The 22,064-nt window shown below is 32.2% G+C and overlaps 1 protein-coding gene and 1 pseudogene across 1 annotated transcript in view; both read left to right on the forward strand.

Annotated features, from left to right (window-relative positions):
- The window catches only part of FANCL (FA complementation group L), a 92,449-nt gene that overhangs the window by 53,546 nt on the left and 16,839 nt on the right, over nucleotides 1-22,064 (forward strand). The window contains exons 6-9 of the mRNA XM_049784586.1: nucleotides 5,444-5,540; nucleotides 11,817-11,885; nucleotides 16,227-16,267; nucleotides 19,583-19,586. Of these exons, the coding sequence (XP_049640543.1) occupies nucleotides 5,444-5,540; nucleotides 11,817-11,885; nucleotides 16,227-16,267; nucleotides 19,583-19,586 (211 nt within the window). The remainder of the gene's footprint in view (nucleotides 1-5,443; nucleotides 5,541-11,816; nucleotides 11,886-16,226; nucleotides 16,268-19,582; nucleotides 19,587-22,064) is intronic.
- Nucleotides 21,227-21,377, forward strand: LOC126024951 (uncharacterized; annotated as a pseudogene).

The raw sequence follows: 22,064 nt of genomic DNA on the forward strand, positions 1-22,064 counted from the left end.
AACATGCTTATAGTTTCTAATTTAAATTGAAAATTTACATTCAGATATTTAAAACTTACATGGATTCAATAAATGTGAACATGTCTGACAGTATGAATGTAACCTCATGTATTGCATAGAGTAATGCTGTAAATCAGGTAATGTTCCACAGTCCCTTTGGGGAAAGTGGAATCCCAGGCCCCCTATCTGGGGAGGATAGGAATAGCTGGTCCCGTAGTAATTCCCACAATTAATAATCTACATATAGAGGTTTTAGCAGGCAAGAAAACTGATACTGCAAGTTGTTCATCCACAAGCCAGTCGCTTCACCATGTGGAACCACAAGCCCAGATGGCTGCTCACAGCTAAAGTCTCCTGACTCCCATTTACTGAGATCAAAACAAAGCCCCTCACCCCAAAGAGAAGGGAAAAAGCCAGATGAAAGGTAATGATAAAACAAGACCTATGGAAAACAATTAAGATACAAATGGGAACTATTTTAAAGGCCTCCATTTACATCACATATATAAAATATAAAGCTTTCATATTATTAAAATGCTTATTTTTATTTTACATTATATTTTCCCTTATTACATTGTATACATAAAGCTAATATGTTATATGTGAATTATATCTAAAAGAAAAGTTTACTGAATTGTTTGTTCATGAGGCCCATCTACAAACATGCTTGTAGTTATGGTGCTTAAATATTTATAATAAAAAGTTGTATAATTAACCTAAAAAATAAAATAAAATAATTTTCGGAAAAAGAATTGTACCCTGGGCCCAGAGTGGGGAGGGCCTTGCATGCTGCTTACCTGGCTTCCACCCTGTCATCCCATATGGTTCCCTCAGCCTTCCAGGAGTGATTTCTATACAGAGCAGAATAACACCTGAGCACGACTGGGTGTGGCCATAAACAAACAAACATGCAAACAACCCCTCGTAAAGAAAGTACCTGTAGGACTAGGGTGTAACTCTGACATAGAGTACATATTTGGGAGGCCCTGAGCTCAATATCTGAGATCACACATACATTGTGATTTTTACTATATATTTTTTATCTTATTTAAAATAAAAAGTATCCAGTCAGAGAGATAGTACAGTGGGTAAAGTGCCTGACTTTCATGTGACTTGGTACCACATATTCTTTCTGAAGCCTGCCAGGCATGATCCCCTATATGGAAACAAAATTTAGGTGGAAAGTAGTAGTGTGAAAGACAAAATTTGAAGGAGTTATAGATAAAAAGTACTTTTAAAATAAGTCTTAGGATAAATATGGAAGAAATATAGAGAAACTTAAAAAGTGTGTAGGGATAGTAAATTCAAGGTTGCAACATGGAAATGTTCAATTCATTCTCTACTCTGGACCAGAATGAAGGGTCTTGACTGTTACATTAGGGATTTCTCAAAGGCAGACTTCTATATTTTAAAGCAAGGAGTTGATATGATTAGGGTTATGTTTTTGAAAATGAATAGAGTCAAAGGATGTACTGTATAGATGATAGAAAAAAGATGTACTAAATAGGAAGTTTTTTTTCCTTGAAATTTGCATAATTTTGAAAATATAGAAGCTCTGACGGTTTATTGAAACACTGAGGTGTTATTTAGTTTGCGATTGATGTTATCCTGACAAATATACTCAGATATTATAGAGAAAAGAAAAATTGGGGGTGGGGTATTTTGTTTATAACTGAAACCCAACTACAAACATGCTTGTAATCATGGTGCTTAAATAAAGATTTATAAAAAATAAAAGAAAGAAAGAAAAATTATATAACTTAAAAAACTTAGATTATTTTAAACTGTATAACATCTTACTTGGTTCAAATAGTTATTAAATCTCAAGAAATAGAAAGCTCTGATAAAATTTATTATAAAACAGGAGTGATAAAGCACAGCCTTGCATACGGCTAAATTAGGTTTGATCCTGTCATCCCATCGAGCCTGCCAGGAGTAAACTGTCAGGTGTGGCTCAAAACAGCAAAAATCTTGCCCTGAACACTTAGTTCTTTGCAAGAATTAAGCCAAATCTCTGACTTAGTGCCATTCTAATTATTTTAAACATATTAAAAAAGGAAATGCAAAAAATGCTTCTTGTAAAGTGAAGCAGTGCCATTTAATATTTACTTAGATTTTATATTTGTTCTTTATAATGTTTTATTTTATTTTGATTTTTTGTTTGTTTGTTTTGGTGGCCACACCTGGCAATGCTCAGGATTTACTCCTAGCTCTGTGCTCAGAAATCACTCCTGGCAAGCACGGATACCATATGGGATGATGGCATTCGAACCACCATCCTTCCTGAATCGGCTGTGTGCAAGGAAAACTCCCTATTACTGTGCTATTTCTCTGACCCTAATATTTTAAATTTTTATTGAAATTATGTTTTCTTTGTAGTTTTTTGCTTGTTTGTTTGTTTGTGAGTACTCCTGGCTATGCACTCAGAAATCACTCCTCGTTTGGGGGGCCACATGGGACACTGGAGGATAGAACCAAGGTCCTTCCTAGGTCAGCTGCGTGCAAGGCAAACACTCTATCACTTGTGCTGCCACTCCAGCCCCCATTTTAATTTTTTTGAGTCACAACCAGAGATGATCAGGGGTTACTCCCAGCATAGCACTCAGGAAATATTCCTGGGGGGAGGTGGTGGGGATCATATCCTATATGAAATTTTTTTTAGAAAAAATCAAATTATATTCCTTATAGCAGCTTCTCATTTATTTACTTTTCATATTCTTTCCATAGACCATATACTAATAAAATCTTTCCTGCCATAAATTGCCAGAAAATGCTAAAATTAGTTCAGTATAAAATAGTACTAAGCCATTATTAAAAACCACTATTAAAAGAACCTCAAATTATCAACATTATATTCCATTATATTTTCATATAATTTCTTATGCCTTCATTATTCAAAATACTCTGTTAATGTTTTATAAATAACATGCTTATATTTAATATTGCTTGATTTAATAGTTTTAGGAGTTACATGCATTATTTACTACATAAAAGGCTTTTAGTTCAAATACTAGTTTCTCTCAACCTTCTCAATTATCATACTTAGCTTTTATATTTTCTAAACTTCATGTCTGTTTAAAGATGGTATATCTTAATCTTACAGAAATGATAGGTTTATTTTTTCTGTTTTTCCCCTTTTAACTGTTTCTTATATATATGAAGCTTTTAATCATATATTTCTTTTAATTATAGTGATAAAATATATTTACATTAGTCTCTATATTAAATCTTTTAGCATTGTCTAATGTTGGTTCTAAATATTTTGATTGCTAAACATTTGAATTTTTATGACATACTTTAAATGAAAGGTAAATTGAAAATTTTGTCATAGTTTTATTGAGTTTAATTAAATGTTTCTCTTTGGATTCTTTTTTGTTTGTTTTTTGGGTCACACCCAGCGGTGCTCAGGGGTTACTCCTGGCTATCTGCTCAGAAATAGCTCCTGGCAGGAACGGGGTGGGGTGGGGTGGGGGCATATGGGACGCCAGGATTTGAACCAACCACCTTAGGTCCTGAATTGACTGCTTGCAAGGCAAACGCAGCTGTGCTATCTCTCCAGCCCCTTAGATTCTATTTTTAAAAACTACTTTTTGGAAAACTTCAAACAGTGTTCTAGATCTTAGAATTCTATCCCTAGATCCCTTTTTGTTTTTTTTATATTTTAAAAGAAAACGCATTTAATTTCTTATAGAATAGGTCTCTTGCCAATTGTTGTACAGACTATTTTTGCCAACTATTTACCTTGTGTAATCTTCTTTTGCGGATATTGGGGTAGAATTTGGACCATACCTGGCAGCTGAGGACTATTACTGGCTCTGTACTCATGATCCTTAAGTGGTTCTTGGTGGATCATATATGATACCAGAGATAGAACCTGAATTACACACATGCGAGGCAAAAACTTTACCTGCTGTTGCTGCCTCTTTGGCCATCTAGATCCTTTCTCATGTAATATTCTCCTTTATCAACCAGCTTGCTTTTTTATGAAATTTGTTGAAGATATATTTTTATTAATACTGTTTATTCCTTTTTTACAATTGTGGGTTTTATTTAGAACTTACTCATTATTAAAAAATTAAATTTAGTGAATTGATAGATCTTAAATATGAGGTGTTACTATTTTTAGTCAAATGCCCATGTATTTGACCCTTATAGATATTGATAAAACCTCATGCTTGGATTTTGGAGACTAACTTATTGTCAGATAACATAAAATATGATTATATGTAATTATATATGTTTAATGTATATGATATATTTTTTAGAATTACTAGACTTTATATTTCTGGTTAAATTTTTTTCCTTTGATACAGACCATTTTGTTTTTACTTTTATACTATTCTTAAGACTACATATTGCCTTTGAATTTATATCTTAATTTTTATTATAGTGCTCTATAACTTTATTTCCCAGTGTTTTATTGAAATTGACTAATTTCACCATAATACCTGTCCAGTGACTAAAAACGCATATGATTGTGTTTAAAAATTATTTTCTCAATCAAGAGGCTACTATTAGTTTCTGAACTTGAATGGGTCTTCCTTTCATTAGAGATTCGGGTTATAAGTTGTGTAATAGTCTCTAGGTTCTTTTTATCTTTGCAACAAAGTAGTATTGTGAAAATGTCAAAAGATACCCACATGCCCTACTCACAAGTAAATATATTGCTAAATTTGAACCTTTCTGTCAGTAGCTTATGCCACTCAAGGGACCATATTTATATAGAATGATATATTCCAAAGGGTCTTGGTTTTCATTGAAGAAAATTCATGCATTTAGAGCAACTTAAAGCCAAAACAATTTTGCTTGTGCTATATTTTCAAAATATTATTCATCTTGAACAGATGCCTAGGTTAACTGTCAGAAGCCATATATTACACAAAAAAGAAAATTTATTGTTAGGAGACCAGCTGCTTATACAGCATTTTCCTTAGAGGATCAATTTGAGTATATGAACTAATATCAGCTAGATATTTGGACAGTAACATTATTGATAATAAAGAAGAAATTCATTGAGCAGAAAAGCAAATAATGGAAGCATAAAAGTCTCATACTGTATGAAACTACAGAAATGGATCAAAGAGTTTGACAGAAAGTTTAATGTGTACATAAGTAGAGGCTGACAGGAACATGCTGTGTGTGCCAAAGGTTCCAGTGATGGAAAACCGAAACATAGTGCTCACTGACCACAGCATGAGCCTTGACACACATTGTAAATAATCCAAAGATCTATGATTGCATTAAGCACTAGACTGGTGTATTAACTGCAGTAAATCTATAGCAGCATAAAGGGCTGCTAGGTTGAAATTTCTCTGATTAATTTTTACAGTGGATTAATATGGATATAGAAAATATTTTTATTTTGAATTTTGTCATTTTTCAGCCCCTCCTTCTCTCTACTTGTGCCATTTCCTGAATTGTCATTTTTCATTCTCTTATCCAGACTTGTTTATGTGGATTCTTCCTTCAGTACCATCAAGTTAAAAGCTGTAGATGATTCTGGTAGACAGCATCTAATCACTCTCAAATTGAAGCCGAAGGTATGTGCATTACTGTGATTAGAAGATGCTTTATAAATATATATGAATTATTTCAATATGAAGAAGTGCTAGTTCTAAATTTATTTTGGTAAGCATCAGAATTTATTTGTAATACTTCCACTAGTTTACATATAATTTTGTGTCACTAATAGTTCAAATTTGATAAAAATATAAGCTTCAAAGTAACATTTAAAAAATTATCTTGCATTCTAAGATACCATTATCAGAGTTTTGACACATATAGAATAGTTGGAAATTTCACTATTTTAAGTAAAGATCTACTGAAGTTTGTTACTTTCAGCTGTCTGAATTGCTTTTGCAGTTCTTTCTGTGATTACCACCCCCCCCAAGTACCCAAGTATAAATACACACATATTTATACTTTATTAGTTTGGGCTGAATTTTTTACTTCTGTATTACATTAAAGGATTTTTCACTTTTAGAAATTTATTAATGGTATGTCAGTAGATCCCATGCAGATTAATGATCTATTGATAATAAATTTATTGACACAGAATAGTTTTTTATATATAATAGTACTTGATTTTGAATTTTGAAAAAATGTGTAAAATAACAATGTTCTGTATATTAATCATTTATTTGGTAATCAGTAGGGTAACAGAATTTGAGGAAAACCAGGACATCTGACTTTTTGTTGTTGTTCCTAGAAATCATCAATCAACTCTATTTCAGGAGATTGTAGTGATGAAAAGATCAATTGTGTTTGTCCTTTTTAAAAATGTGTCTGGCATTTAAACTTTCCACAAGAGAAAATTAATATATAAAGCTGTACGAGGTGACATAGAAGAGTTAATACCACATAGTGCCTCTGTATCAAACAAGTTGAGAAATGACTGCCTTTTTTTTTAAACACACAGAATGTATAGGTATAAATTTTAGGCTTGTGATAGGTATTGAAAAAATATTAGTGGGATAGAAATCTTATTTGTAAAAGAAATTATATATAGATATTTCTGTCAGGATGAAAATATATTTTCTTTTAATTTTTAAAGCTGTGTTTCTTTTAAGACCAGGAAATAATCTGATTTTATTCTTCTTCCAAAGGTCATATACTGCCTATGGCAAGGGTTCTATAATTTCTTTAAAAGTTTTTCTTTTTTTAATTTATTTTTAAATAATATATTTATTTAAGCACCATGATTGCAAACATGTTTGTAGTTGGGTTTCAGTTATAATAAAAGAACACTCCCCTTCACCAGTGCAACCTTCTTACCACTAATGTCCCCATCTTCCTTCTCCCTAACTCCCTGCTTGTATTCCAGAAAGCATTCGACATCTCTTACTCACTACCATTGTCATGATAATTGTTAGTATAGTTAGTTTTTTGCAGTAAGCTTCATATCCTGGTTGATCTTTACAGCCCTCATCTCTATTATCTCTGGGTATTATTACAATAATGTTCTTTATTTTTCTTAAATCCCATAGATGATTGAGATTATTCTGTCTATCTCTCTCCCTCTGACTTATTTCACTCAGCATAATAGTTTCCATGTAAATCCATGTATAGAAAATTTCATGACTCAATTTTTCCTGACAGCTGCATAGTATTCCATTGTGTTATATGTATTAGAGTTTCTTTAGCCACTCATCTGTTGTCGGGAAGCTGGGTTGTTTCCAGATTCTGGCTATTGTAGATAGTGCCACAGAGTGAATATATGTGTGCAGAAGGCATTTTTGTGTTGTGTTTTTTGTGTTCCTAGGGTATATTTCTAGGAGTAGTATATCTATATCATATGGGAGCTCAATTTCCAGTTTTTTGAGGAATTTTCATATTGTTTTCCATAAAGAAGGCTTCAATTTTATAGAGTAAATATGTAAATAGAGTTATATGTAAGTCAATATAGTCTAAAACTATCATAAGATTTCATTTATATTCTGGTAATTACATCATTGGTATTTTTGAGAAGCAATAACATATGTGGCTCTTTTGCCATATTTTTAATTTCAAAAGATAAAGTGACACTATTAATATTTTATGGGAGCTTATTTTCATGTGTTGCTTTTGTTTTATTATTAACTTTGAACTCTATTTTGAATGCCCTGTAAGAGAGTTGATAAAGCTTTATTTAGGAAAGAATTAGAAAATAATCTGTTCTAACAATCTAAAAGAATGAAACTTAATGAATCTTATATTGGTGTGATTTGTTAGAGTCTTTACATGTCTCTTTTAGTTTGACTTCATAGACACCAAGCTGTCTTTAGATTTTGTAATTTCTGTTTGAAAAATATTGGTGTAGGACTATAGATTAAAATTATTGATAGCTGCATAACATGTTAAGATGACAAAGTCTTAATTAAAGTAACTTTTAAAGGATCATGTTTAATTTTTAATTAGCCTTTAAATATGTTTATTTTTACAAATACATCCTATATTTTTACATGACATTTTTGACATATAAAATGAATGTGCTCTTATTCTTGAATATATCCTTTCCCAGTTCTACCATTTTTTTGTCACTAACTCAAAAGGTATCAAGAAAAAATAGGTCACCAATTTTAATAAGACACACTGTTAAAAATAGATTTATAGGTCAGAGAGATAGTGCAAGTTTAAGACACATAACTTTTATGTACCCAACCCCAGTTAATTCCCTGACAAGACGTGGTTCTCTGAAAATCTCTTGTTACAGCCCCAGAATTCCTTGAGCATCATCAGGTGTGGCCCTGGAGATACTTAAGGTGGCCTGGGTGATCCTTACCACTGTGGGATCCTTAGCACAGTATCACATATTTGGTACTTATAATTGAACCACCTACTTGGTTGTCTGGAAACTGACCAGGAATGACCCCTAGTCCCTTGAGTATCAGTTAAGATGTGAAAAATAAATGAATAAATAATGAAGACAAAGAGTTGAACTTGTTTTTATCATATTTTTCTATGAAATATGAGATACAAATAATGGTTTGTTTTTTCTTTTATGAAAGAAGTGTACTAAATACAATTGTACAGTTGCTCCACATAAGTGAGTTTTCAGAGGGAAAAGAGTGTTTAACAGAAAGATGTCTTTGGGCATTAGTGGAGGGAGAGTATTGGGACCTCTGGTGATGTGTGTGATGTAATTATATATATATATATATATATATATATATATATATATATATATATATATATATTAGACCACTGTACTACAGTATTGCAATAAAGTACTACAATTCACTTTATTAAATAAAGCCTTAGGATCTTTCTTGAAACTTCGTTTTTCAATATCAGCACCATTTAATGACACACTAGATGTATATCACATACTGAGTGATAACTGTTACTTTCAGCTGCTGCTTATATGCATGTATTTACTGTAGGTCAGGGAGAAGCCCCACTGCTTATGATCTTTTAGTCACACAAGTTGGTTAGAAGTTTTCCTTAGAACTTTGTAATATAGAACTTTGTAATATATATGCAAGGTAAAAATATGTATTTTCTATTTTCTACATCGGTTTATTTGCTTGATTAGAAGAATGAATGTTAAAAATCATAGCTACTTTTCAGTATTTCTTCATGGGGAGTATTTGTTGTCAGGCTTCTAACGTAAATCTTGGGGCCAGAGAGATATCATAGAGATAAGGAGAGATAGCATGAAGATAAGGAGTTTGCCTTGTATGCAGAAGAATGGTGGTTCAAATCCCGGCACCCCATATGGTTTCCCGAGCCTGCCAGGAGTGATTTCTGAGTGTAGAGCCAGGAGTAACCCTTGAGTGCTGCCAGGTGTGACCCACAAATAAAAAAAAAAAAAGAAAACAAACAAAAAAATAAAGTAAATCTTAGGTCTATTAGTTTCTGGTAGTTTTTTTTTATCTATATTAGTATAATTTATTATGAAAATGACCTGAAGTTTGTTATAATGCTTAGTCTTTTATATTTGATTAATATAAATATTAAAATTTTATTATAATTTATAATATATTTTATGTAATATAATATATATAAAATACCTTTAACTCTAAAAATGAGTATTTGATTATCTCTTTGTCAGATTAATCAGAAAAATAAAAAATTGTCCCTTTTAAGTTCTATCTGGTAAGGAAGATTTATTGCATAAATGAAATAGATCTTAGTCTGAACATAATGAGTATATATCATATAGTGCATATATAGTAAAGACAGCTAATTATTATATGGCATCCTACATAATTATACCAAAATTACATGTAAAAGATATCTCAGAAACTATGGTTTATTAATTTATGTATGTGAATTCTCATTTTATTATTGTAGCCTATTTTTATGTGTATCTACTGTAGATCGCTTTCCCATTCTATTTTACTAAATAAATTGTATCTCCTGACTTCCAAAGTCAAATTTTTTTTTCATTCTAAGAAAGGTAAACAAGGGCCAGATTTGATCCCTGGCACTCCATATGTTTCCACCTGCCTACTGAAAGTCATTCTATAATGCAGAACCAGAAGTATCCCCTGAGCACTACCAGTGTGGCCCCAAAACCAAAATAAAATAAAATAAAATAAAATAAAATAAATAAAATGTAAATAGCATATTAACTTAATGTATTACCTAGACTGATGATTTCTTTACATTAGAAAGTTATTGGGGATTAGAACAAGTAGTACAGCAGGTAGGACTTTACCTAAATAGGCTGTTTTGTACTATAATAATAATAATAACTATATAATATTTTATTTGTATCTATATAAGAAGGTAAAACAAATAAGAGAATAAAAAGAATGACATTGTTAAACCCATTTACATTTTCCTTACATGTGGTTGACCTCATCATTGAATTGCTGGCACCCATGAGGTCTCCCAAGCCTGCCAAAATTGATCCTTGACATAGTGACAAAAGTAAACCCTGAAAACCACCAGGGATAGGCCAAAACCAAAAATAAATAAATTTAACTTTTTAATGAAAATAAAATGCTTATATTTTAAACTACATTTACTTTTTAAGAATCCAGAGTTGGATTTTTTTAAAAATCATAGAGTAACAATCTTGATTTTTATTTATTTTTATTATTTATTTATTTATTTATTTATTTATTTATTTATTTTGGTTTTGGGGTCACACCTGGCAGTGCTCAGGATTACTCCTGGCTCTGCACTCAGAAATCGCTGCTGGCAGGCTCAGGAAGCATATGGGATGCCAAGAATCTAACCACCACCACCTGCCTTTGGTTGACCATGTGCAAGGCAAATGCCCTACACCTGTGCTATCTTTTTGACCCTAAAATATTGATTATTAAAAAAATAACTTTTTGATAACTTAGTAACCTGATTTGTCTGATACCTATCAATTTTTTTTCTAAAACTATTGGAGAATTAATTTCCTGTTGATTACCTTTGGAAATACTTTTATTGTTTTGTTTGTTTGTTTGATTTGGTCCATACTTGGCTGTGCTCAGGAATTATACTTTTCTCTGTTCAGAGATCACTCCTGGAGTTACTCAGAAATTATATATGGTACAGGGGAACATAGAGGTACAAGCCACGGGCTTTACCTTCTATATCATATCTCTGACTTTTGCAGAAAAGTTTTAAATTGATAACTAAATATTTTTGTGCATTTCTTTATATTTTAAGTTCTACTGTATCTTTCAATAGTGATTGAGACTATTTAAATTTTAGACTACAAAGAAATTGATTACCAACAAGTTTGAAATTTAAAGGAAAGAAACTGAGATCCATTGTGATTCACCCATCAAATTGCGTTAGCAGCTACCTGACACTAACTATTCATTATTCTCTACTTAAATATGTTTGTTCTGTACCATCAGAATTTTTATCTCAGAAGTATAATTTGATTTTTAATCAATGCTAGTATATTAATAATGATATACTACATTTAAGTGTGATTATGTATTTATGTGATTGTTCATGAATATATTATACTTAAATATATTTATTATAATACACATTTATAAAATTGTATGTATTTTATACCACCATACTATATTTTAATTCTGCTATAATTGTGGAACCTTAATCTTAATCTACTATAATAGCTTAATTAAATTGTTTAGATCTGGGGCCGGAGAGATAGCACAGTGGCATTTGCCTTGCAAGCAGCCAGTCCAGGACCTAAGATGGTTGGTTCGAATTCCGGCATCCCTTATGGTCCCTAGTACCTGCCAGGAGCTATTTCTGAGCAGATAGCCAAGGGCACTGCCGATTGTGGCCCAAAAACCAAAAAAAAAATTGTTTAGATCTAGTATTTCTTGCATTTATGATACTGCTCATAGCATTTCAGTTTGAATACAATTTCCCATTTGAACGCAAAAGTAAAATTCATTTTTTTTCTTAAATAGTACCCTGCAGAATCGCCAGATTGTTTTGTTGATTTTCCTGTCCCTTTTTCTCTTTCTTGGACACCACAGGTAAGTTTTTTTAATTTATTGTTATAAAGAAGCATATCTAACATATTCATAATTGGCAAGGATAGCTTATAAAGTGACTTTTTGGTTTTCTGTATTTATTAATAATTCTTTTATAGATCTTTCTAGTAATGTCCATTTTCAGCAGAAATTTGAAAATTAAAAACTTTATCATTGCTGAAACTTCTAACAATGATGAAATAAGATTTGAGATCTGAGAATTAGTTCATTTTAAATAGTTTCTCCTAAATTATTCTTCAGTTATACTGTACTTTTTTATATGTGCTTTGAAATATTCATACTTTGTATAATGAATATAATATATTCTTTCTTCTACCCCTATCAATGTAATTTTTCATTACATGGATGATTTCTAAGGAGGCAATATGTAGAGATATATGTTTTAAATTATAATATATATAAAGTGATGTTTATTAGTAATACATAATAATTCCATGTACACTATTCTTAAAGATTGGATACCAGTGGTTACATACAGTGAAAACTCTCATGATCATGATACAAAAAAAAATCTAGTGATGAACTTGGATTTTTAAAACCACTTTGTGATTGGGAAAACAAAATAGAAAGAATAACACTATAAACATTATATATATACATACATATATATATATACATACATATATATATATATATATACAGTTTTAAAAGATTTGACACTAGTGGTTACATTCAATGAAAAATGTAATAATCAGGGCCGGAGAGGTGGCACTAGAGGTAAGGTGTCTGCCTTGCAAGCGCTAGCCAAGGAAGGACTGCTGTTTGATCTCCCGGCATCCCATATGGTCCCCCCAAGCCAGGGGCATTAGCCAGGAGTAACCCCTGAGCATCAAAAGGGTGTGCCCCCCCCAAAAAAAAGCAAGAAAAATAAAAATGTAATAATTGTGATACAAAGAAAAATCTAGTGATGAGCTTGGATTTTTTTTTTAAATCACCTAGTAAATGGTGAAAGAAAAATGAAAAGAATGTTGGTGGCAAAGTTTTTTATTTAATTTATTGAAACATTGAAGTTACAAGGTTGTTCATAATACGGGTGTTTTGTTTTTTTTTTTTTTTTAGTTACCAGGTTTTTTATGATTGAGTTTCAGTCATAAAATACAATATACATAACCTTTGGCCAGTTCACATTTCTCCCACCAGTGTCCTCAGTTTCTTTCCTACCCTCCCTCCTTTCTTCTCCCCTGTCTGTGTCTCTGTATACCAGCTCTCCTACCTTCCCTTCTTATTTTTTCCTTTTAGACATTGTGGTTTGCATTATTGTTACTGATGGGGTATCATGCATATCACATTATCTCCTTTCAGCATCCAGTTCTTGTCCCGAGTCATCATTTCCAACTAGCATTTTTATAGTGGTCACTTCACTTACCTAACTGCTCTCCCCTTATACTTGTGGCAAGCTTCCTACTTTGGACTAGTCCTTCTGGCCCTTGTGTGACTCGGTAATAAATGAAAACAAACTGCTGCGGTTTTGTTTGTTTGTTTTAAGAATTGGTATTATTTGTGATTATTGAGCTAGTAGGCCAAAGTAGGGGTGGATGATGGGAGTATGGGAGCACTGGTGTTGGGAATTGACACATGGTATGATAGTGTTAAAATATTAGATATATAAATCTCAGATATCACACTTCATTAAATAAAAAAGTTGGGTTTCCATATGAATTGTATACTTTTAAAAAGAAACACTGGCTTTTGATTTTTATCTCTCTTAGAGAATAACATGAGATAACTATTTCCCTAGCTTGTGATATTGTTTGAGGATATGTCATCTGAAATAATTTGTTAAAATATATATAAATTGAAAAATGTTTGTTCAATGTGTTTAACTGTTTCTAATGTAAGAACAAAACAGCTCCCAACAAACTTTTACCTGTGGAAATATTTACTGCCCATAATTTGCTACTTAGTAAATTTAGTTTGTGACTTATTAGCCTAGAAAACATTTGAGGGCAATTTCTTTCGATTTTGTATCATATTTCTGCTTAATGCCAGCCTATGTCAACATGAAATACGTTTCCTTACTATCTTTACTATTGAGTCTTTCCTGTTTTTTTATTTGTTTGTTTGTTTTCATTTTTGGGTCCCACCTGATGGCATTCAGGGGTTATTCCTGGCTCTGCGCTCAGAGCTCCTGGCAGGCTTAGGCTATACGGAAGGCCTGGAATACCAGAGTCCATCCTGTCTGTGTTGGCCAAGTGCAAGGCAAAAGCCCTACTGCTATACTATCATTCCAGCCCCTGTTTTTTCTTTCTTTATTAGAATTAGGTACTTCCATAAAATTTAGGTGTTGCATATTTTTGATACATTTATTTATGAACTATTCTAAAATATTAGCATTTTTGAATATTTTAACATAGCATTGCTTTTTAGCTCTCTATGTCTAATACATTTATTAAAAATGCTTATGTGAATTTACCTGCTAATTTCATCATTGTCTTATTGTTCAAAATTTTTAGTAATTCAGTGAACGTTCTTGTATGTTAGTTGTAACACCTGCATTAGATTGTTAATGTGGATTATAGAATTGGATATTTTTTGATTGCTGAATGTTAGTAAATAACCTTCACATAACTATTGTTTAAGTTTTTACTTCTCCCCTGGCAGTACGATTTGTGATAGTGATAGTGGGACCTACTATTCCAAATATTTTTTTAAGTCTGACCTTAATTCTTATTAATAATTAACAATCACTATTATGTTTGTGATATTTGTATATTTAAATGTGATTCTTTATTTTTTTTGATACTTTCTTTTGTTCTAGGAATGGAATCCTTTTTTTTCCTGTGATTTATATATACCTTTTCACTTTCCATATGATAAAATTTGCATATTGGAAGTTTTTCTCTCTCTTTTTTTTAATTTTAATTGTAGTGCAGTAACATGGCCATAAGATTGTTAGCATTCATGTTTTTGGGATGAATTACCTTCCCCATCTCCAATATTCCAAAGATCATAATTATCTCTATGTATCTTTTTCTTTCCTATGTTTAATTTTCAATATGATTCCATTAATCATTTTCTTTCTTATGGTTTAGATTTTCTGTGTTTTGAATAAGAAAATTGGTCATACCTTATTCAGAAAAAGATACTGCCTTTGAATTTATTTTATAAATTGTTCATAAATAAAATCAAGTATTTGAACTATAATATTTCTTTACACTTGAATATTTATATGTGCTTATAAATCTTGGATGTTTTCTTCATATTAAGAGGTCCGAAAATAATTTCACAGTCTTTTGAATATATGCTCTTACAGAATTTTTTTCAAGAACCATTATTTGTATATTATTTTAGATATTATCTGCTAGGGTTTAACATACCGTTTAGAGTTGAACACATCAAAACATTTTGGCAATGCTACCAATAATATCTTTAAGTCAGAAGAATGTTAGTATTATTAGTTTGAAAAATATTGAGTAATTTCAGAGTGCTTAGCTGTGTATATTTTCATCATTGATTTTGGGATACGTTCTGCTTGTGGGAATTATTTTTAACAATCTTAAACATTTGAGGTTCTTAAGTAATATAAATGTTCCAGTTATACTGAAGTCCACATTACATTTTGGAGAAACTGTAAATAGGTTCCTGATAATTGATTTAAAAATAATTCCTTGTTGCCTTTTGTACATTTCCCTTTTTGGTTTAGTGTTTTTGGATTTTTAACTTGGAAGATCTTTATTTTCCTTTCGCTGAAATAATAGACATGGCTTTGTGGCAACCATATTAAAAATGGGTAATTTTCCTTATGGTCCCTGTCTTCCTGCTGGGTTGATAATGTTTTGATGTATTTTTCTTTTGCTCTGATGAGAGGTCTGCTGCTGCTGCTCTGACATATTCATTTGGATGAATAATTATAACTTGCACAATGTCAAGCTGAAGATGGTAGGGTTTTGTGCGTCATGACAAGCCTAGTAGCCAGTGCAGGTGTCTCACAGCATGATCAGCAACAGCCAGTGTATTCTGGCTCAGAGGAGAGAGACATTTAGAGTAGTAAGAAATCAGCACCAAGGGCAAGACTGCTGCTACTACTGCTGCCTTGATATGTGCCAAAGAAACACAAAGTGCTTCTCAAAGACAAGTGACTGTGCACCTTCTCTCAGATACCTACTTTGTTTATCCAGTAAATTTTCTTTTTATAGGTTTAACAGAATATGAGCATCTTATGATTTTGATCTTATTCTGATTTTCTAATATAAAAATAGTCTTGAAAAATCTGTTGCCTTTTGGACTTATACATATAGACATATATTAGTGACTGATGAGCCATAGTGTGCCTTATTAAAGTGCACTGATAGTAAAGATTCTGTGGAAACAAAATTTTTCTAGGTCACTGACCAACCCAAACTGCATACAAAAATTGCAATTTTATACATAAATTGCCATTAGTTTTAGATTTGGAGAAGTATACTTGCCCCAGCACTTGGGACTTTCAGATTTTATATGAAATGATTAAATAATATTATCATATCTAAGTAATATTATTAATGATTAGTATTTATTATTGATTGGTCATGGATAAGTAATATTATTACTTATATGATTAATTAATGTTGGTATTTTTTTTATCATAGAAGTATCATATTGTTGTAATAATACCATGAATTCAAGAAGAGCAAAACTAATGATAAAGCCTCTGGCTGACAATTGGATGGCAAATGAAGAATTTGTAATTAAAGGAAACAGTCCTATTACATAGCAGGGAGCGTGACCCATTAGTTAGAGCAGCAGACTAGCAGTTGGGTAGCCTAGATTCTATTTACAGTTCAGCCATTGACTTAATTGTATAATTTCAAACAAGTCACATGAATGTTCTTTGCCTCAGTTCTTACATATTTAGAGATAGTGAACTTTTAGTCTTTCATAGAGGTACAAAGAAAGCTTAATTTGCTTCAAAACAAACAGATTGCAGGAGAAAAACTCTCAATATCTACTCTAAGGATGCCGTGGACATTCTTGTTAGATCATCTGGATTATTTTTCTTTCCACTTTTCTTTTTGCTGTCATTGTTGGAGATCTCACTGAACTGTATCTGTGTTCACTGTTCTTTTTTTTCTTCTTCTGTGTTCACTCTTAAATTAATTAATTATATATTCTTTTGGGTTCTTTTGGGTGTAGATACCTGCTATGAATAAAAAGACATCAGATAGATAAAAATAAATAAATTTAATTCATTATTGAGATTATGCAGTGTGGTAGCAATATATTGACCCATTAATTTATTAACCACTTCCTTTTTCAATAACATAAAATTTAAAAGCTCTGTGGATTTTTATTTTAGGTGAAGCAAATATAGTATATTAACATGTATCTTTTAGTGTTGTGTACTTGAATTTTTCAGTGTTGTATACCTGAAACTTGTATAATGTTGCAGTATCTTGTAACTTAAGTTTAACTAAAGAAAAATCATTCTGAAAGTATTCTAGAAAGACAAAATAGGAATAAGCAAATTTAAAAAAAAGAATCACATTTAATGCCTTTATTTAGAATCTCAATCTCTAGTAGATAGTACTGGAACAATGTTGTCATTTAATACATTGTCTTTATTTTTTAGAAAACCATCACTGATAATGTGCATTTGTTATTTCATTAATTACTAGAAACAATCAGGTGTCAGGGTTGGGTTTTGGCTTATCTATCAAGTTAAAAATTGATTTGTTCACTAAAAAATTGTATCTCTACTTCTCAGTAGAAATCATTTCTTAACCATAGGCTAAATTGTTTAATTATTCTTAACTTTGAATGTTGTTGTTGGTGGTAATTTTATAAATATTTTCTAGTTTAGCAACAGAACACAGGTAATTTATCTTTTAATTTTTCATTTTCATTAGAGGTAAAATAATTTCAAAGAGTTGTTTTATTCTTAAACCATGCAGCATTTTTCAGCCTTCTTTCTATCTTTGTATTTCCTATTTCTTTGAGCTAAATCACTCAGTTGTGAGCTGACCTGAACTTTCATCTTATCGTTCTTTGTTGCATGTTCTTAAAAATAAACTCTTTGTTTATTTGGATATTAGCAGTTTTCTATCAAGTATAGATAATGACGAGTTTTTAGCTGTTTTTTTTCTAGCTGTTCTATTACAAATACATGTATATTTAATCTCTTCTGTTTTCTACCAATAATATAAGTTTCATTGATGTACTATTATTCACTGTTTACATTACTATGAATATCTGTATAAGCCATATAATTGTAATGAAGAAAATCTTCATACCTAACTATAATTATTTTTTGCTTTGCCTAGTTTTTGTTATTCCTAGAATTGTCTTCCTTTTTTATATAGTTGAAACTCATTTGATCTCAACATTTCATCAATTACTTTCTATAATTATCTGCATACACTAGATTTTCCATGGACCTAATTTTTCTGGAAAGTTTTGTCAGTTCTTTTTAATTGTTGAGATATATTTTAGTGTTAATATTAATTTTTAAGAGTTTCTTCATAGATACATCTTCTTTTGTCCTTGGATATATTAACACCGTATGTTTTGGCATGTAAGATGACCTTTTAACCCATGAAAAAATTCTTAAAAGTCAGGGGTCATCTTATACGGCGGTATATGGCATGCTGAAATTTACTCTAGCTTCAGGGGCAAGTGATTTTCCCCCTTTAGCACCGCATCCCATCCAGCTGCCAGGCATCATCACTCAGTACTCTGTCCTGATTAATCTTTCAGGGCAAATAGAGGAGCTGAGTTACCAAGCGCTGCATTCCATACAGCCGCCGGGTGTCATCACTGGTGTGCGGCTTTCTGGTGCTCAGTCCTTTGCTAGTCCTGATTTATCTTTATGGGCACACAGAGGAGCTGAGTTATTGAGTGCTGCATCTCATCCACCTGCTGGTTCTGTGGCTTTTCAGTGCTCAGTTCTCTGTTCAGCTTTTAAGGGACACAGAGGAGGCACTCTGTCTCCCTCTACTTGTCTTATTAATCACTGCTCCCCAGCCAGCTGCTCTTGGAGGAGCCCCCTCTCCCTGCTCTTGATGTAGATCACAATTTAAAAAAATCACAGTCATTACAAATGTCAAATGTCAAATTATTTTTGGCACTCCAAAGTCTAGCTTTATTAAACATATACTGTTAACCTTTGAGGGTTCTACTCTTTTTCTTTTACGTTTTTTAATTTCCATTTTGTGTGTGTCAAGAGAGAGGTAGCTTTATTCAGTGAATATAGTCCAAACCTTATAGTTTAACAGGAAAAGTAGGGTGTCATCTTATATGCCAGGAAATATGGTATATTTTTATGTCAATTTATACAATTTCTGTTTAAATTGCTTTTTGCTAACTTTCTTTTCTTTTTTCTTTCTTTTTATTTATTTATTGGGGGGGGGGGGATTGGGCCATACTTGGTGGCTCTCCGGGGTTACTCCTGGCTTTGTGCTCAGAAATCACTCCTGGCAAGCTCAGGAGACCAAATGGGATGCTGGGAATCAAATCCAGGTCCCTCTCTTGGCTAATATTATAGTCTGTTCCTGGTTAAAAATCATCAGTGAAAAAGCATTAATGATGCTGCAGTAACAAATGGTTGACACACATCGAACTCTGGTGCTCATACTTATTTTCAGCTGTTGTGATCACTGGGGAAGAATGTGTGGTGCTGTGGTGTTTGAGCACTTGACCACAGTGCTCTCAGTGAGGCTTACTTTCCATTAGTTGTGGTACTTGCTTCTGGGGCACACAATTACACCAGTTGTTCTCATGAAGGGGCAGGGTTGTAATTCTTGGTTGTGGAACAGCTAACTTTGTGTTAGTTGTGATGTTTGTCTTGAGTCACATTCCTTATTGTGATACTTATACATTTCTAACTGCCATGTATCCAGGAATCACTTGTTGTGCTGAGGCAAAGCAGCAGAACTGCAAGGCACATGTAGTAATTTTTCCAAGGTTTACATAGGAGCAAGAGTATATGCGTGTGGCTGGAGTCTTGTACTCAGGATCATAAGCTTGTAATTAGGTTCAAGTGACTGTGCCATTTCTCTATGTTAATATCTTCAAATTATGGTACCTTGATTTACAAAGTGTTCATGATAAAGTTTACAGCATACAGTGTTATAACACCAACCCCACCACCAATGTGACCTTCTACCAATGTGCCCAGTCTCCCACCTATACTCCAGCCTGCCTCCTTGTAGGCATATTTTTAAGTTTTGTTGTTATAAGGTGGGACTTAGGTTTACAGTGTTGTTTTTAGTTGTTATTTAAGTCCTATACATATAACTACACCACAGTGTACTAAGGGTCCTGGCTTCTGCTTCTGTTACCATCTTTCTGCCCCTTTTTACCTCCCTCCTTGTTTTGTTTCCTTCCCTGTACTTCTCAGTTTTCTTTTATCTATTTTCTAATCTTTATTTATTCCCTGATATCTACTTTTTTTTTTTGGATTTAGACTTCTTTGCCCTAACATTAAATTGTAAAATCTCTCACTTTTTTTTTAATGTGTATATTATAGTTACTTTCTTTGTTACTGCTGTTGATTGGTGTATCTTAAAAATTTTAGGATGCTTTTTTGTTGTTTGTAGTGTTATTTCCACTAATTACTTTATCTCCTTTATTTTTTTTCCTTCTTTCCTTTGTCGTTACTATTATAATGATTGGTGGTGAGAGGAGGTCATATCCACTTGTTGGTGGTGTTGACAATTCAGCTAATATGATTTAGGTTGGCAAACCTTGGATATTTATTCACTAGGGATCCTATACCTTAATTTGTGCTTATGCACTTTCTGGTTATTATGCTCTCTGGAGGTCTCTATGATACTCATATGTACTTACGCTGTGTTCCACACCTTGCTGCAGTCTTGCATATCTTTTTGTTGTGCTGTATAGGGCTGATCCTATACATTTTTGGTTATGACCAGTTGAGTTTTTGTTGTGCCTCCTTATTTCTGAAGATGCTATCAGTTATCAGAATACAAGATGATATCGGCTATCAGAATACAATTTTCCAGTATTTTGAGTACAAGATTCTTTCTACCTAGTGATTCCTACAAAATAAATTTTCAGTGTTGTCTTAGTTGAACTTAGTCAAGTTTCTTTTGGAAACTTGGTGATAGACAGCCCTAGAGAGGCAAAGGGCTGAAAATCAGGGACGTTGCAAGCTAGATTATGCATATGTCTGTGCAATCATTTGAATAGGTGGAGTGATTCTTGGTGCTCCCTACTCAGCCATCTAGAATCATTCTTTTGCTTAATTGTCCTTATTTTATTTACAGTGGTCTCCATTTAATGCATAGTGAAAGACAAGTTTGAGGGCATGTATTTTCAAGCATAGCTATTCTCCTCCTAAATCTTTAGGAAGGAGTTGCTATTATGTTCTGTAAAGACACATATGATCCTTTACCTAGCAGGGGAAAGACCATGATCATGAAGGTAGTTTTCTAGGGTGAGGCTTATATATGCTGACCCCTGCGATTTCCCCAAAAGTGGGAAACTCAACTGCATAATTTGTAATAGTGGGAAACTGTAAGTTCATGCGCTTCCCTTTTTTTTAAAAAAAAGAAGACTGCAGAGAGGTGGGGGAGAAAATATAAAGAAAGACTACATATCAAGTGATATACTTCATTTGCTGTTGTTGCAGATATTCTCTTAGCATGACTTAAAAATAGTAGCAATTCTTTTAATCATTACTGGTCAGTTATAGTCAAAATAAATTCAAGAGATGATATAATCTCAGTGGATTACCAAGAGATAATGGAATTTGATTAAAACAATAGAAGTACCTCAGAAAGAGTTTGAACATGTAAGTGAAGCTTGCAAATAAGGTCAAATGAGCTGATAGTTAAGAGATTTTTCTACTCTTTTCGAGAGCTGATTGGAAATATTACAATTAGTATTAAAATTAAATTTTAAGAGTTTAATATTGGCATTTTTTATCCTATTGAAGCCTTTTAAGTCCCTCAGAGATAAAGATAAAAATGATTACTAGAGGGATTTATCTGCAAGTATTATAAGAGCATATAAAAAATCAGAATGGAAAGCAACTGTTGCAAGTACCAGAAAATTATGCTATTAAATTAAGTGTCATCAGAGTACAAAAGATCACATTCCAGGACTGTGAGAAAATTATTAAAATACTGGAAATAATAGTACTTAAGATGAAGATATTATACTCTAAGATCTGGTTAAGTGACTGACATTATTATATCACTTCAGGTATTATAAAGTAACGAA

The sequence above is a fragment of the Suncus etruscus genome, chromosome 12, assembly GCF_024139225.1.
Source record: "Suncus etruscus isolate mSunEtr1 chromosome 12, mSunEtr1.pri.cur, whole genome shotgun sequence".
NCBI classification, from domain to species: domain Eukaryota; kingdom Metazoa; phylum Chordata; class Mammalia; order Eulipotyphla; family Soricidae; genus Suncus; species Suncus etruscus.